The sequence below is a fragment of the Nothoprocta perdicaria genome, unplaced genomic scaffold, assembly GCF_003342845.1.
Source record: "Nothoprocta perdicaria isolate Ctin4 unplaced genomic scaffold, notPer1 scaffold_7, whole genome shotgun sequence".
Classification (NCBI taxonomy): Eukaryota; Metazoa; Chordata; class Aves; order Tinamiformes; family Tinamidae; genus Nothoprocta; species Nothoprocta perdicaria.
In genome coordinates this window covers 953940-967733 of record NW_020455976.1, presented here as the reverse complement: position 1 = coordinate 967733, position 13794 = coordinate 953940, and the positions used below count along the sequence as shown (strand labels likewise).

Here is a 13794-nt window from a genome sequence, read left to right as displayed (position 1 = left end):
GCGGCAGCGGCCGTGCACGCAGGGCCGGCGGCGGCAGGGGTCGGGCGGCTCGGCCGGCTGGTTGCACAGGGCGCCCTGGTAGCCCTCGTGGCACTGGCAGCTGTAGGAGAGGGCGTCGAGGGGCAGGCACAGCCCGTGCGCGCACCTGCGGGCACCGCGCACCGTGAGCCCCGGCGCTCACCGGCACCCGCGCGGCCAATGGGAGCGGGCAGCGGCAGAGCCACAAAGTGCAGCAGCCAATCACAAGCGATGGGAATGAGGGGGCAGCCAATGAGGAACAGTTCAGGTCAATGCAGATGGCAAATGGAGGGGCGATGATGAGGAGGGGGGATGAGGGGCAGCCAATGAGCCAGGGCTATTGCTTGAGGGCAGCCAATGGGGCAGGAAGCATAGGTTGGGGCAATCAATGGGGCATGTGGGATGCGGCAGGGCAGCCAATGGGGCAGGAAGGTGAGGTTGGGTCAACCAATGGGGCATGTGGGATGCTGCAGGGCAGCCAATGGGGCAGGGGGTCATGGTGAATGGGTCACACAGGCCAGCAGGTGGGGCAAGTGGGTGACTCTAGGACAGCCCCGGGGCGGGCAGAGCCCTGCAGGGCAGCCCCAGGGCGGCTGCGGGGCGGCGGAGGGCACTCACTTGTGCCCCTGGCAGGGGCTGTCGTGGGGCTGGTCGCAGTGGGGCCCGGCCCAGCCGGGCTCGCAGTGGCACACGGGGCCCTGGGCGCCGGCGGGCTGGCAGATGCCGTGCAGGCAGTAGAGCTTGCGGCAGGGCTCGCAGCCCGGCACCACCCCGGGCGTCATCCGCGTCTTGGTGAAGTCCTGCAGCTCGTTGTTGATGTAAAGGTTGCGGATGCAGCCGTGGAAGCTGGTGCCATTGAGCAGCTGCCAGAGGCGGAAGGCGGCCGAGTTCACGTCCACAGGCATCCCTGGAGGAGAGCAGGGTCCATCAGCGGTGCTGTGCCGGGCAAGGGCCAAAGCGCTCCTCGCCGTGGCCATCCGGGCGCCCTACCTCCCACGTAGAGCGGCGCCTCGCTGTTGAGGGTGTAGTGCTTGCCAAAGTTGTCCATGGTCATGGGGCTGCCGCCGTCAATGGAGAGGTTCACCATCTGGTCGAAGGTCACCAGCTCCACGGTGTGGAACTGCCCGTCGTTAATGGTCTCGGCACTGGTGGGGAGGACTCCGTCACGGAGGTGGTTGTGGCCCCATGGAGAGCCCCCTGTTCCCTCCTCAGGCTGCCACAGCAGCAGGGCTGGGGTTGGCTGCAGGCAAGGTGGGCCTTGAAGAACAGCTCCCCCAGACAGAGAGATACCTGTAGATGGCTGAGCTGGGGTGGGTGCCGGGGTCGTAGCTGACCCTCACGTGGCCCTGGTACAGCTCCACGGCCATGTGGTCACTGTCCCCGTTGTACAGCAGGATGCCGTTGTCTTCCGCTGTGGAGACCTGGGGGCAGCAAAGGAGGGAGCCCCCCTGTCCCACGCCAGCCCCGCCACACGCAGCGCCCCGGCTCGGCCCCGTGCGCCCACCTGCAGGGTGATGTTGGCGTGGGGCCAGTCCTGCAGGTCGGTGAACTGCAGGTACGTGTCGCGGTCCACGAAGTTGACGCTGAGCAGCTTCTCGCACTTGGGGCCGCCGAAGCCGGGCAGGCACTGGCAGAGCGCCCGGGCGCCCAGCTCCACGCACTGGGCGCCGTTCTGGCACTCGGYGCGCTCGCAGGGCCCGGGCTGCCCGGCGGCGCGGGGCGGCATCTCGCACAGCTGCCCGCTGCGGGGCACAGGGCGCACGTGGGGACGCGCGCAGAGCAGGGCAGCCCTGTGCCGCCCCCCTGGCAGGGAGAGGCTCTCCGGCCTCTCTGCACTGGCATTCTGGGGGGCCTGCAGCTCTCGGGAACTGCTGGTGCTGCTCAGGGCTCCCTCTGGCCAGCGGAGGCGGAGGGACACCCGGATCCCAAACCCTGTCCTGGGTGGGTCTCCCGCACTGCAGGGACGTGTGTGCTCCCCCCGCATCCCTGGGGCAGCAGCAGGTCCGTTCTGCAGGGTGACCCACAGCCACCCTCGATGGGGACAGCGCCGCGCCACGCTCTGCCAGCCGTACCTGTAGCCCTCGGCGCAGAGGCACGAGTAGCCGTTCACCTCGTCCACGCAGCGCGCGTTGTTCTGGCACCGGTGGTCCTGGCAGTCGTCGAAGTCCTCGCTGCAGTTGGTGCCCACGTAGCCGGGGGCACATTCACACCTGCAGCCGGCACGGCGCTCAGCTCCGGCGCGGCACGGCATGGCAAATCGCCACGCGGGCAGCGGGGAGCAGAGCAGCCCGGCAGCGACGGGTGCCGTCCGGGCGCGGGGCCGGCACTCACCGCGGGCCCTGCCTCGTGGAGATGCACTTGGAGCCGTGCTGGCAGGGGCTGAGCTCGGCCGAGCAGAAATCCGGCGGCTGCTCGCAGAAATCCCCTGTGGGACACGGAGWGGGTGACGGCACAGCCGGATCCCGTCCCTGCAGCACCAGTGCTGCCGATGCATCGCCCCGCACCGCCCCCAGGAGCTGCTGAGCCCACGGCACGCGAGGGTCGCTGCAAGCCGCGCTGCCCACGATGCCCCCCCCGTGCCCGCAGCAGCGGGTACCTGTGTAGCGGTCTGGACAGAGGCAGGTGTAGCCGTGGCCGGCGGGCTGGCAGGAGCCCCCATTCTCACAGCGATGCTCCTGGCAGGGGTCACTGGCGGCGCCGCAGCTCGGGCCATCGAAGCCCTCCGTGCACAGGCACCTGGCCGAGGGGCAGGAGAACGGGCGTTTCGGGGCCACTCCAGTTCAGCCGCGGCAACAGGAGCCCCAGAGCAGGGCGAGCAGCACTGGGGGTATTTCCCTTGCACCCCTATCCCCCCTGAGCTGCATGGGCAAAAGCGAGTGCTGGGGACGGAGGGAAGCGCTGGCGGTGGCAGCCCCGCCACGCTGCGGGTGCCCCGGGAAGGAGGCCGGGTTGCTAAGGCCATTCAGCRCATGCCAGCCCCTCGCCCGCAGCCTGGCCTTTATCTTCAGCCTCTAATTGTGCCCGGTTTCCCAGAACAGCCTGGAGGGCTCTGGGCAGCAGGACTGGTTTGGGGGCAGAGCCGAGCTCGTGGCCGGGCRCCCGGCGCGGGCTCCTCACCTGAAGCCGCCTCCTTCGCCCTCCCGGGGCTCGCAGGTGCCGCCGTTGGCACAGGGCTGGCTGGAGCAGGCGTCAAGGGCCACCTCRCAGTCCCGGCCCTGCGGAAGGAAGCGGAGAGGGGCAGCCCCGAGGGGGACGGGAGGGGGACAGCACTGTGCCCTGCTCGTCCCCTCTGTCCTCTAGCCCGAGTGCAGCCTGCGGGGCGCTGCGGGACGTGCTGCAGCRTTCAGGGCTGTGCAGGGAGCTGCAGGGCACGCAGCCCCCCGCGGCCCACGGTACCTGGTAGCCGCTGGGGCAGGCGCAGCGGTAGGTGCCGAGCGGGTCGTTGTGGCAGGTGCCCTGGTTCCGGCAGGGGCTGGAGAGGCAGGGGTTGCACTTGGCCTGGACGCTCAGGGCCGGCGGGCCTGGGGGTGCCAAGCGGGGGCGGCCGTGAGCCCAGGGGAGGCTCCCGGCACGGGGCTGCCGGCTGCCCTGCGCACAGCGGGAGGGACGGACGGACGGACGGAGCGGGCGCCTCTCACCTTGGCACTCAAACTTCTTGGCCGGGGTGGTGAGCAGCAGTTTGCCCTCCATGTCAGGGGGCCCGGCGCAGCGGGCGATTCCGGGCTCCTTGTAGCCCGTCTTGACCCAGCTGGAGAGCCAGCGCAGGTTGCAGCTGCAGTACAGCGGGTTGGCCCCGATGGCGCTGCGGGAGGACGGGGACAGAGCTGCAGCAGYGGCCCAGGAGGCAGTGGGAGATGTCGAGAGGGGGCCTCTGGCCATTCCCTCCACCATGGAGCCGGGAAGGGATCAAAATGGGGGGAGTTGGGGGAAGAGTAGGCTGAGCAGTTCAGCTGCAGGACCGCAGCGAACGGGAGCTTCCGCGCCGCCTCCATGGAAAGGCGCTGTGCGCGGAGCCCAGCACCCCACTCCACGGGATGCTGTGGTGCCCAAGCTAAAGGCTCCTTTATACGGGGGCTGAAACCCATCCCGTGAGCTTCAAAGGTCTCCCAGGCTGCAGAGCTCAATGTATAACACACAACATACTCACAGGTGGGACAGGGAGGTGACGTCTGTGAAGATGCCCTCGGGGAGGCTGGAGATGTCATTGCCATGGAGAGACCTGCAGGCCAGAGAAGGCTCTGGGGTCCACCGCGTGCCAGACCCCAGCCCCAAGGGTCCACGTGGGGGTGGAGGAGGTGGATGCTGCTGCTCCCCCGTCGCTGCCACCGACGCTTACAGCAGCCGCAGGGAGCGGAGGCCCTCGAAGGCCAGCGGAGGGATGCACTGCAGGGAGTTGTAGCTGAGGATCCTGCGGGAGGCAAGGAGGAGGCGAAGCTGCAGCACCCTGTCCCGCTGCACCAGCTGCAGACACAGTGTGGCCCGGGCGGAGCAGCTCCTGGTGCCCCCAGTACCCCCTGCTCCTCGGGGTCCCCCCGGGCTGCTCCGCTTGCAGCCTGTCACAGTGCAGCCAGGCCGCACTTACAGGGTGGTGAGCTGGCTCATGTTGGTGAAGGAGGAGTTGCTCAGGGAGCTGATCCTGTTGTTGCTCAGGTCGCTGGAAAACACAAACACGGTGGGATCGCAGCCAGCTCATGCCCTGCAAGAATTGCCTTCCCCTTGGCGCCGCTGGACCTGCCCTGCCGTGGGCGCCGCTGGCAGCGCCGGGCRCTGGGCTCCCCCCAGCCCAGGCTGGTGCAGCAGGTAGGTGCACGTCTCCCAGCTGCTGCCTGCCTGCAGACGCCTCGCACACRCCTGCAGAAACCTGTCCCGCGGCACGGTGCCCGCTGGGCTCTGCTCGCGGCTACTTACACAAGCTGCAGGTACTTGAAGGTGGAGAGCTGGCCGGGCACCTGGGTGAACTGGTTGCCATCCAGGTAGCTGCGAGGGAGAACGCAAGCACCTTGGGCTGGCCCTGAAGCACCAGGGGCCTCCCTCTGCCCTCCCCTGTCTCCCGCCGAGGACGTGGCGCCGTGAGGAGCGTGTTCCCCGTGCCCGTTAGCGCGCGGTGCCGCTGCACGGCTCGCGGGGCAGCTCCCGTGACGCGTGTTTGCGGCCAGGCACGTGCGGCGCTGGCGCGTGGGCGGCTGCAGCGCTCGCCAGGCGCGTGTGAGCGGGAGGAGGYGGCGCGGAGGGGAGCCGGGCTCGGAGCGGGCGCTACGCGTAGGGATGTGCACAGCTCACCCAGCCCCTGCTCCCACTGCGACCCGCGCCCCGCTACAGCTCCCGGGGACATGGGGGCTGCCACGGGAGCTCCGGCAGCCGCATCGCGTGGCGGCGCTGCGGGAGCCTCCTTGCCACGTGGCCGAGGCAGGAGGCACCACAGGAAGAGCCCCGAGGCCCRCGCGGCACTCACAGCTCCGTGACGTTCTTGGGGATGCCCTTGGGCAGCGCCTTGAGGTGCTTGTTGCTGCAGCGCACGACCGTGTCGAGGCAGGTGCACTCCTGAGGGCACTGCGGCCGCGGGATGCAGCCCGGCTCCTCCTGCCCTGCGCGGGGACAGCGAGGCGCACGGTGACGGGGGTCCCCAACTCAGCCTGGCCATGGCCCCAGCCCCAGGCGGTGCCCGCGTCCCCAGAGCGGCTGCTGCAGCCAGGCTGCCCATGGGGAACAGCCCCAGGCCAGTTCACACTGCTCCCCCTTGCCACGAGGCAGGCACCAGCCAGCTCGAAGCCGCTCTGATTTCTACCGTTTCCAAGCAAAAGTGCTTCTGCAGAGCACTGCAAAGACGAGGGAGCGGAGGAAGGGGCCGGGGCCAGATGTCCAGGGCCAGCAGCTCCTGAAAKACCCCCTCCAACCACCCCTAATGGGACATCTTGTGCAAGAGGGTCTGCCCCAGCGGCTGGGGGCCGGAGCATTGCTCCCTGTGCCAGGGCTCCTGCGGGAGAGGCGTTGCTGGCACCGCCGCCCACGCTCCCGCCCGCGGGAAAGGCGCAGGATGCAGCCRGGCCCACGCGTGGAGGAGGAGGGAGAGCAGAAGCAGCGAGGGTTTGTTTGTAAATATTTTCTCGGGCTCCAAATCTGTTCCCGGTTAAAAAAGGCTTTTCCCTGAAGGAGCGCGCTCCCCGCCGCCTCCGCGTGCCTGGCACCGGCACGTGCGCGGGGGGCTCGCAGCGGTGCCGCTCCGTGGCAGCTCTGCCYGTGGGTTCAGCAGACATGTCCTCCCCCGGCTCCATGCGCCCCAAGTTACCTTCCTCACACCTGAAGTCAGGGAAGGCCACATCCTGCAGCGGGATCTGCCGGAGGAAGGGCGGGTTCTGGCAGCGCGGGTTCCCCGTCACGATCTTCCTCTTGCGCAGCCAGTCCCCGAGCCAGGCCAGCTGGCAGTTGCAGTTGAAGGGGTTGGCGAGCAGGTTTCTGTGCACACAGAGGGAGCACGAGGGCATTGCCGGGGCGCCGGAGCAGCCCCYGCCATGGCACGACCCCGGGAAGGGGGTCCCCCGCACCACGTACAGCGTGGAGAGGGACTGCAGCGTGTCGAAGGCGCCCGGCGCGATGGTGCTGATCTGGTTGTCGTAGAGCGAGAGCAGGCGCACGTTGCGCAGCCCCGTGAAGCTGTCGTTGTGGATGCAACTGATGCGGTTGTTCCTCAGCATCCTACAGGTAAAGGAGGCAAGTTGAGGGCATGACTGGGAAAACTCAGCCCTGCGAATTCGGGCTTAGTCAGGCCAGCCCAGGCAGGTCCTGTGTGGCAGGAGCAGCCCGAGCCAGCTCCTAGCGCTGCAGCTGCACCCTGAAACACGCAGCTCCCACTGCAGAGCTTCGGGCTCCAGATACCGCCTGGCGATGGGGAAGGTGCTGCCGAGCTGCACCCACTGCAACGCGAATAGCAGCAGCCCRGCGGCTCGGAGCAGGACAAGGAGCAGGGACATGGTGGTCCCGGCGTTCCCGGGATGGAGGGAGCACACTCACAGGGTCCTCAGCCCGTCCAGGCCCCGAAACATGCCGCTGCGCACCGACTCCAGCTGGTTGACGGTCAGGTGCAGCTCGCTGACAGACGCGGCGCCCTCGAACGCCCCGTCCTCGATCTCTGACACCTTGTTGTTGCTGAGGTTGCTGCGGGGAGAAGCGCCAGGCTGGGACCAGGTGCCCTCACACACTCATGGCCCGGCTGCAGGGGCCACACTCACATTTTCTTCAGGTGTGGGAGCTTCTTGAAGATGCCCGTGGCCTCCAGGACAGAGATTTCGTTGTTGTTCAGGCGCCTGGAGGTGGGCAGTGGAGAAAGGAGCTCAGGGAAGGGCTGCAAAGACAGCCGAGCGCTGCGCAGAGTACCAGGGAGTGGGACAGGAGGGGACCGGCACCGCAGAGGCTCTCACAGCTCGGCCGTGGCCTGCGGGATGCGCTCGGGGATCTTGGTGAGCTTCAGGTTGGAGCACTCGACCACGCCGGCCTCGCAGCGGCACTTGGGGGGGCAGACGACGTCGCTGTTGCACTCGCTGTTCAGCTGGTAGTCCTCCGTGCCTGCGGGGCGGCCGGCACGCAGTGAGCGCCCGCGCCGGCCCCCGGCCCTGCCTGCGCCCTGCCGCCGGGCCCCATCGTGCCCAGCCTCCCCGGCTCCTCCATCCCGGCCTCCGCGCACGGCTGGCCCCATCCGCGCCCCACGGGACTGTGCCCCGGGCACGGGGCAAGGGGTSTGTGCTGGGGGCTCGCAGGCACCCCGTGAGCCCTGTCCTCCACGAGCAGATATCCTGGATGGATAGTGCCCAGGTGGGTGATGGTAGGATGAGGGGTGCTGCACTGCTTCCCTTGTAGTACCCAGCATGGGAATTCAGCTGTTACAGGGCATCCCATGGGAAATGCGGTCTGGCTTCAYGTGGTGCCAACACCGCTGTGGGCAAGCAGAGCCCGCCGTGCACACGCATCTGCATCGGTGTGGCTCAGCCTCTTACCTGGGATGAAATACTGTTCTTTGGCTGCGGAAAGAAAAGCACGTGCATGCCAGTCAGCAGAGAGCTGCGCAAAGGGGCACCATTCCCACCCCAAAATCCCACACTTCAGGGCTGTGGGTGACTGTGGCCAAGGGGACGAGGTGCAGAGGGTGGGTTTCGTGGCTGGGTCCAGCACGGAGTGAAGACCCCTCTCCCCATGCCCCGCAGCGGGGCGCAGCCATGGGGCTCCCACTCCGGCAGCACGGGCTGCCCGTGCCCGTGGGGTGCCCGTGGGGTGCCCGTGGGGTGCCCATGGTGGGGAAGGGGCCGCCTCTCACCCGAGCAGCGGAACTTCTTGCTCTTGATCTGGCCGATGCGCTTGTTGGCCAGGCGGCGGGGGCTGGCGCAGCGGGCGCCGCTGGTCTCCACGGGGTTGGCGCGCAGGAAATCCGCCAGCCACTTGAGGTTGCAGTCGCAGACGAAGGGGTTTTGGGCCAGGTGCCTGTGCCAGGGAAGGGGCCGGGGGTGAGCGCTGGGCCGGCACCCCGGGGGGACATGGCACKTGCCACCGCGGGGCTGTGCTCACAGCGTCTGAATGGCCCGCAGGGAGGCAAAGGTGCCCTTGGCCAAGCTCTGGATCTTGTTGTCGTAGAGCGAGAGCAACGAGAGGTTCTGCAGGTCCTGGAAGGCGTCCGCCCGCACGCAGTTGATCTTGTTGGCATTGAGCAGCCTGGTGGGAAGGGGCAGGGTGAGGGGCTGGGTGCCCTGCACCGCGGCCCCCGGCCCCGCTCGCCCCGCTCACAGCAGCTGCAGGGCGAAGAGGCCCCCGAAGACGCCCTTGGGCAGCTCCATGATCTTGTTGCCGTACAGCACCCTGCGGAGAGATGCCCATGTGAGGGGCGCTGCCCTGTCCCGGGCGGCAGGAGGATCCCCGTGCACCCCCAGCACCGCCGCTTACAGTGAGTTGAGCGAGCGCAGCCCCTGGAAGGCGTCGGGCGCGATCTCCGAGATCTGGTTGTTGCTCAGGTCTCTGAAAGCCAAAGAGAGAGGGCGACCTGAGCCCCTGCCCACCCACAGCTTCCTCGCCAGCGAGCCGAGCGCGCGCCCCGTGCCCACGGGAGCAGGGCGCCTGGGGGACACCGTGCTTACATCCGCCGCAGCTTCTTGTACGGGGAGAAGGCGCCAGGGGGGATGGACTTGATGCCGTTCAGCTCCAGGCGTCTGCAAGGAGAAGGAGGAAGAGGTGCGGGCAGTGGCACTGATGAGTCCCCGTGCCCTGCGGATGCGCATGGATGTGCATGGCGCCTCCTCCCTCCCCGTGCCCTGAGCCTGGCAGTGCCTGCCACCTTGGCCATCCCAGCAAGGGCTTTGCACCGAAACTGAATTCCCCTAAGGAGATTATTTCTCTATTGACATTTTCAAAACAACTAAGTCCAGAGCTAAGTCCAGGTGGGATGCAGGGAGCCCCCAAAGCTCTGTAGCCCTGCATCTGGCTGCGTAAAACACGGACACATCACTGGGGGCCGCAGGTGCACCTGGCTGCAGTGCAGCACCACGCAGGGCTGCAGCCCCCAGGCACATTACGGAGCGCRGAGGAGCCGGCCTGCCCGGCGCCACGGCACCCTGCCTGCCCCTACTCACATCTCCGTCATGGTCTCGGGCAGGTTGGCGGGGATGGCCGTGAGCCCCTTGCCGCGGCAGTCGACGATGCCGTTGCTGCAGGTGCACATGGCCGGGCAGGAGCCGGAGGACAGGCTGCAGAGCTGGGCGCGCGCGCTGTCCRCTTGTCCTAGCGGGGAAGGAGCCAGCGCTGGCACCACACCGGGGCCTTGGGCTGGGCTTGCTGGGACAACGTGGGAGCTGCATGCCAAGCTGAGCGAGTGCACGTGGCACTGATCCCAGTGTGTCCTGAGCCCGCACAGCGCCAGGGCCAGGGCCAGACGTCCCTTTAGAGCACCCGGGGTGGTGACGTCCCTGCGCCAGGCTCCCCTGGGCTGGGCGCACGTGGTGGGGAATGGGCACGAACGCAGGCAGTGGCGCAGCCCGTGCCCCTGCGCGGGGTCCTGCTGGCACCGCGGCCCCTCACCGGAGCAGCTGAACTCGTTCTTCTGGATCTCGGCCACGTTGAGGCCGCGGAGCTGGGCGGGCCCGGCGCACTGCGTGAAGAGCCCGATGGTTGGGCGCTGGCGAAGCCACTGCGAGAGCCAGGCCAGGTGGCAGTCGCAGAAGAGGTGGTTGGAGTGCAGGCGGCTGCGGGGGGACAAGGCAGTCACGGGAAGTCGGGGGCCATGGGATGGGTTGCCCACCACYCCCATCTCCGGCTGCCCCAAACCCACCGGCACACAAGGGGTACCATGAAGGGAGGAGAGGGTCGTGCTGCCCTGGAGAAGGGGCTGTGGGGAGCCCGAGAGCATCTGCATGGATCCACCTTGGGGAGCCCATGGGGACCCCCCTGGGCTCAGGGGCCGGGTCTGCTCCTCCTTTCCCCACCTGCAGTTGTTCCTTCTCCCTCCCCACAGTGCTGCCGGGGYGCTACTGAACAATCGACATATGGAAACAGGGCGTCACCAGGACATCTGGCTTCGGGGCACCCCACTCCGGCCCTCGGGGTCCCATCACACCCCACTGGCACTCACAATGTCCGCAGCTTGGGCATGTGGTTGAAGCTGGACACGGGGATGGAAGTGATGTTGTTGTTATTCAGGGTCCTGCGGGGAGGCAGAGCGAGGCAGGTCAGGGGAGCATGATTCCATCCGGACAGTGCCAAAGCCCAGGAAGGAACTGCAGCCCCCCCCAAGCAGGGCTGGATGGACAGAGAGGTGGGGAACAGGGATGGACCGAGTGCCCAGGCAGGTGCTACTGCACTTGCAAGCTTTTCCTCCTGCACACAGCCAGGGTGTGGGGCTGGGATCGAGCCCCAGGGCTGGGCATCCCGGGCAGCGCCTGGTGCCAGAGCCAGCTGGGAGAAACAGCTCTGGAATGTCCCTGYGGCACCTGCGTGTGTGCGGAGCACCCGGGCACACTCCTCCCGTGTGGGGCTGGCAGGACCCCCCAGCCCCTGCCCACTTACAGCACCTCCAGCCCCCGCAGGGCACGGAAGGCCCCCTCCTCGATGCAGCTGATCTGGTTCTTGTCCAGTTGCCTGCAGGAGAAAGGAGGAGAGCGTTCAACTGTCTCTGCATCCCTCCCTGCAGGTCYGTGGCCATCCCACCAGCACTCACAGGTTCTTGAGGTCAGTGGCCCCGCGGAAAGCTTTCCTGGGAATGGCCTGGATGAAGTTCTCGCTCAGGTCCCTGAGGAAGCAGGAGGCAAAATGAGCAATGCTGCAAAGTGCCGGGAGGGACTGGTCTGCCGCCCGAGCACAAGGCATGTCCTAGTCCTGTGCAGTGCTGGCATTTACTGCATCCCCCATGGCCCTGGAGAAACCATAAATCAGCAAAGAGGGAGTTGATCCCACCACAGCCATGCTGGGGGGAACTGGGCGCCAGCTGGGGTGGCTGCAAGTGGCTGGGACACCGGTGCATTGCCCAGCTCCTGCCTCTGATGTGCGGAGCAGGGCACAGCTCAGGGAAAGCCCTCAGAGCTTAAATGCCCTGTGACYGTGGCAATTACAGGTCCCTGCTGATCAGATGGTAATTACACTTGGTGGCTCTCACAGTCATTCCCACAGAGCCTGCCCTGTGCTTTCCAGGGCACAAATAATTGGCTCGTTAATTACTTCACCTCTGTGCAATTGCCCGCCCTGTGAAGCCAGCTCAGGGCTGCACATGGTGGGCTCGGATCCCCCTGCACCAGGACTGGCTTTAACAAGGAGCACCCAGACAAATGCCCATGGCAGGACGGGCTGCAGCTCCGCCGGGTGCCCTGGGCTGGGGCGCGCGGGAGCTGCCAGGCAGTGCCCAGCAGTGCTGCATGGGCTGCAGCCGCCGCCGTGCAGTTTCTGTGCTACCCACGCGGCGGCACTGCCCAGCCTCCCCGGCGCTGCCGCCCCGCGCCGCGCGGCCGGCTCCTCTTGTCCCTGTGCGGCTGGCTCCTCTCGTCCCTGACCTCTCAGCGGTCCTGCCAAGCCTCTTTTCCCCTACAAAGACTCTCACTATCTGTTCAGGCTTGCCAGAACTTTTCCAGTTCTTTTCTTTTCTTTCCCTGGAAAAAACCCATGGAAACCCTGGGATTAAGCCCACAGCTCCTCCTTGCGATGCCTTCAGTGCCGCACGCTGCCCTTTTGCCACTGTCTGTCCTCTAACAGGAACCCAGTTGCAGCAGGGCCACCGCAGCGGCCATCCCGCTGGCCCAGCTGCAGCGCCAGCACATGGCACCTCTCCCCCCAGGGACACGGGGCTCGTGTTTCCCCCCGCGCAGCGCGCGGGAGCCCCGGCGTGCCCGGGGTGCAAACCCCGGTGCCTGCCTGCAAGCTGCTCACTTAGAGCTCACGCGGGGAACGCTGCTAGGAGGCTGCRAGTTATTTCGCGCCGCTTCTCTTCACAGCTTTTCATGACAGTCCCCGATGAAGCGCTGCCACGCGGGCTCCCGAAGCCAAGAGGGACAGACGCTGGATGGGAGGGTTTCAGCAAGGCCCCGGCAAGGGCGTTACGTCTCCGGCGCAGTTACCCAGCTGACGACGGCGGCACAAACACATGCTCCGCTGTCGGGAGCCGCGCTCCCCGGYGCGACAACGCGGCTCGGCCCCTTCCCTCCTGGTGTTTCGTAGCTCCCAGCTATGTTTGCTTTACRCGTCGGCACCGAGGAAACAGCAGATGGCAATGGCTGCGCTCTGGCGCACGGCTCGCGGCGCCCACACTGCCCGTGCCAGCTCCACGTTGCAGCCCTCTGTGCACAGGCGCTTTGCCCGCCAGCACCGCTCCTTGACCATGGGCACTCTTCTCATGCTCTTCTCAGACCCACCGGTGTTCATGGAGTTGGCCCAAAATTGGGGCCCAAAAACCAACCCAGCAGCCCGGGCACAGGTGCCCTCGAAAGTCTTCAGGGCATCTTGCGGTGGCATCAATAGCCCAGTGGAGAGGAGAGTTTGCAGGAGAAAGCAGCCTTTCCTCTGAGAGTGTTTGCTCTATTTCTGGTCTCATTTCTAAATATTTTCCTAAGCCTTCAAGAGTGGGGTTTCCTGATTGCTGAATGCAGGAGATACCAAGCAGTTGTTCCACTCACAACTCCATGGTCATCCCAAGCTCCCCCCCACACACAGCTGTGCACCGCATTGCCCTGAGGGTGCAGGAGATTCTCCTGGCATGGGTGCAACAGGCTCCTGGGCACTTAGGGAAGGAGGAAGGATGGGGAGGACGGAGCCTGCCGTGTGCCGAGCCCAGACCCTGCACGGGGATGCTGGCGCCTGCCACGGTGCCGGCGAGGCCGTGGCGGGCAGCTCCTCGCCRGGCTGGCGCAGACCCCGGAGCGCGGCGCGGGGCTGGCAGGGGCTCAGCGGCGGGAGCCAACCCCCCGGCGCGCGGCCCTGCCCGCCGCTTAGCAGGGCACCCGAGCAAAACTGTTCGACATCGCTTCCCAGTGGGGAGCCCACTCAGGCAAACAAACCCCGGCCGCCTTAATCTCCGCAGCAAGAGCCCGGCGGGCCGGCGGGGGGCCGGGAGGGAGGGGGCCGCCGCGGGGCCGCCGCGCCGGGGCGGCTATTACCACGCTCTCATTCTCTCGGCTAATCCCGACTTCACACTTTAACCTGATTGAGCCTTGTTTGCGGAGCCGGCTCCCCGCGCGCCGCGAGGGGATTAGGGCCGGCCGCAGCAGGGAGGTAATTGCTTCCTCGCGGCGCTGGCCGCGGCTCCGCCGAGCGCCCCGGCGC

General features: G+C 67.2%; 1 protein-coding gene across 1 annotated transcript in view; it reads right to left on the bottom strand.

Moving 5' to 3' along the window:
• Window positions 1-13794, bottom strand: part of LOC112957100 (slit homolog 1 protein-like) — a gene marked incomplete at its 5' end in the record, with an annotated part of 38190 nt that overhangs the window by 2415 nt on the left and 21981 nt on the right. The window contains 32 exons of the mRNA XM_026050670.1: window positions 3-145; window positions 637-925; window positions 1009-1163; window positions 1309-1439; window positions 1523-1760; window positions 2091-2228; window positions 2350-2443; window positions 2615-2754; window positions 3136-3233; window positions 3415-3539; window positions 3657-3820; window positions 4166-4237; window positions 4355-4426; window positions 4601-4672; window positions 4927-4995; window positions 5471-5603; window positions 6305-6471; window positions 6568-6711; window positions 7027-7170; window positions 7245-7319; window positions 7434-7578; window positions 8007-8030; window positions 8324-8487; window positions 8572-8715; window positions 8788-8859; window positions 8944-9015; window positions 9135-9206; window positions 9627-9774; window positions 10072-10235; window positions 10622-10693; window positions 11056-11127; window positions 11207-11278. Coding sequence (XP_025906455.1) covers window positions 3-145; window positions 637-925; window positions 1009-1163; window positions 1309-1439; window positions 1523-1760; window positions 2091-2228; window positions 2350-2443; window positions 2615-2754; window positions 3136-3233; window positions 3415-3539; window positions 3657-3820; window positions 4166-4237; window positions 4355-4426; window positions 4601-4672; window positions 4927-4995; window positions 5471-5603; window positions 6305-6471; window positions 6568-6711; window positions 7027-7170; window positions 7245-7319; window positions 7434-7578; window positions 8007-8030; window positions 8324-8487; window positions 8572-8715; window positions 8788-8859; window positions 8944-9015; window positions 9135-9206; window positions 9627-9774; window positions 10072-10235; window positions 10622-10693; window positions 11056-11127; window positions 11207-11278 — 3884 coding nt within the window. The remainder of the gene's footprint in view (window positions 1-2; window positions 146-636; window positions 926-1008; window positions 1164-1308; window positions 1440-1522; window positions 1761-2090; window positions 2229-2349; window positions 2444-2614; window positions 2755-3135; window positions 3234-3414; window positions 3540-3656; window positions 3821-4165; window positions 4238-4354; window positions 4427-4600; window positions 4673-4926; window positions 4996-5470; window positions 5604-6304; window positions 6472-6567; window positions 6712-7026; window positions 7171-7244; window positions 7320-7433; window positions 7579-8006; window positions 8031-8323; window positions 8488-8571; window positions 8716-8787; window positions 8860-8943; window positions 9016-9134; window positions 9207-9626; window positions 9775-10071; window positions 10236-10621; window positions 10694-11055; window positions 11128-11206; window positions 11279-13794) is intronic.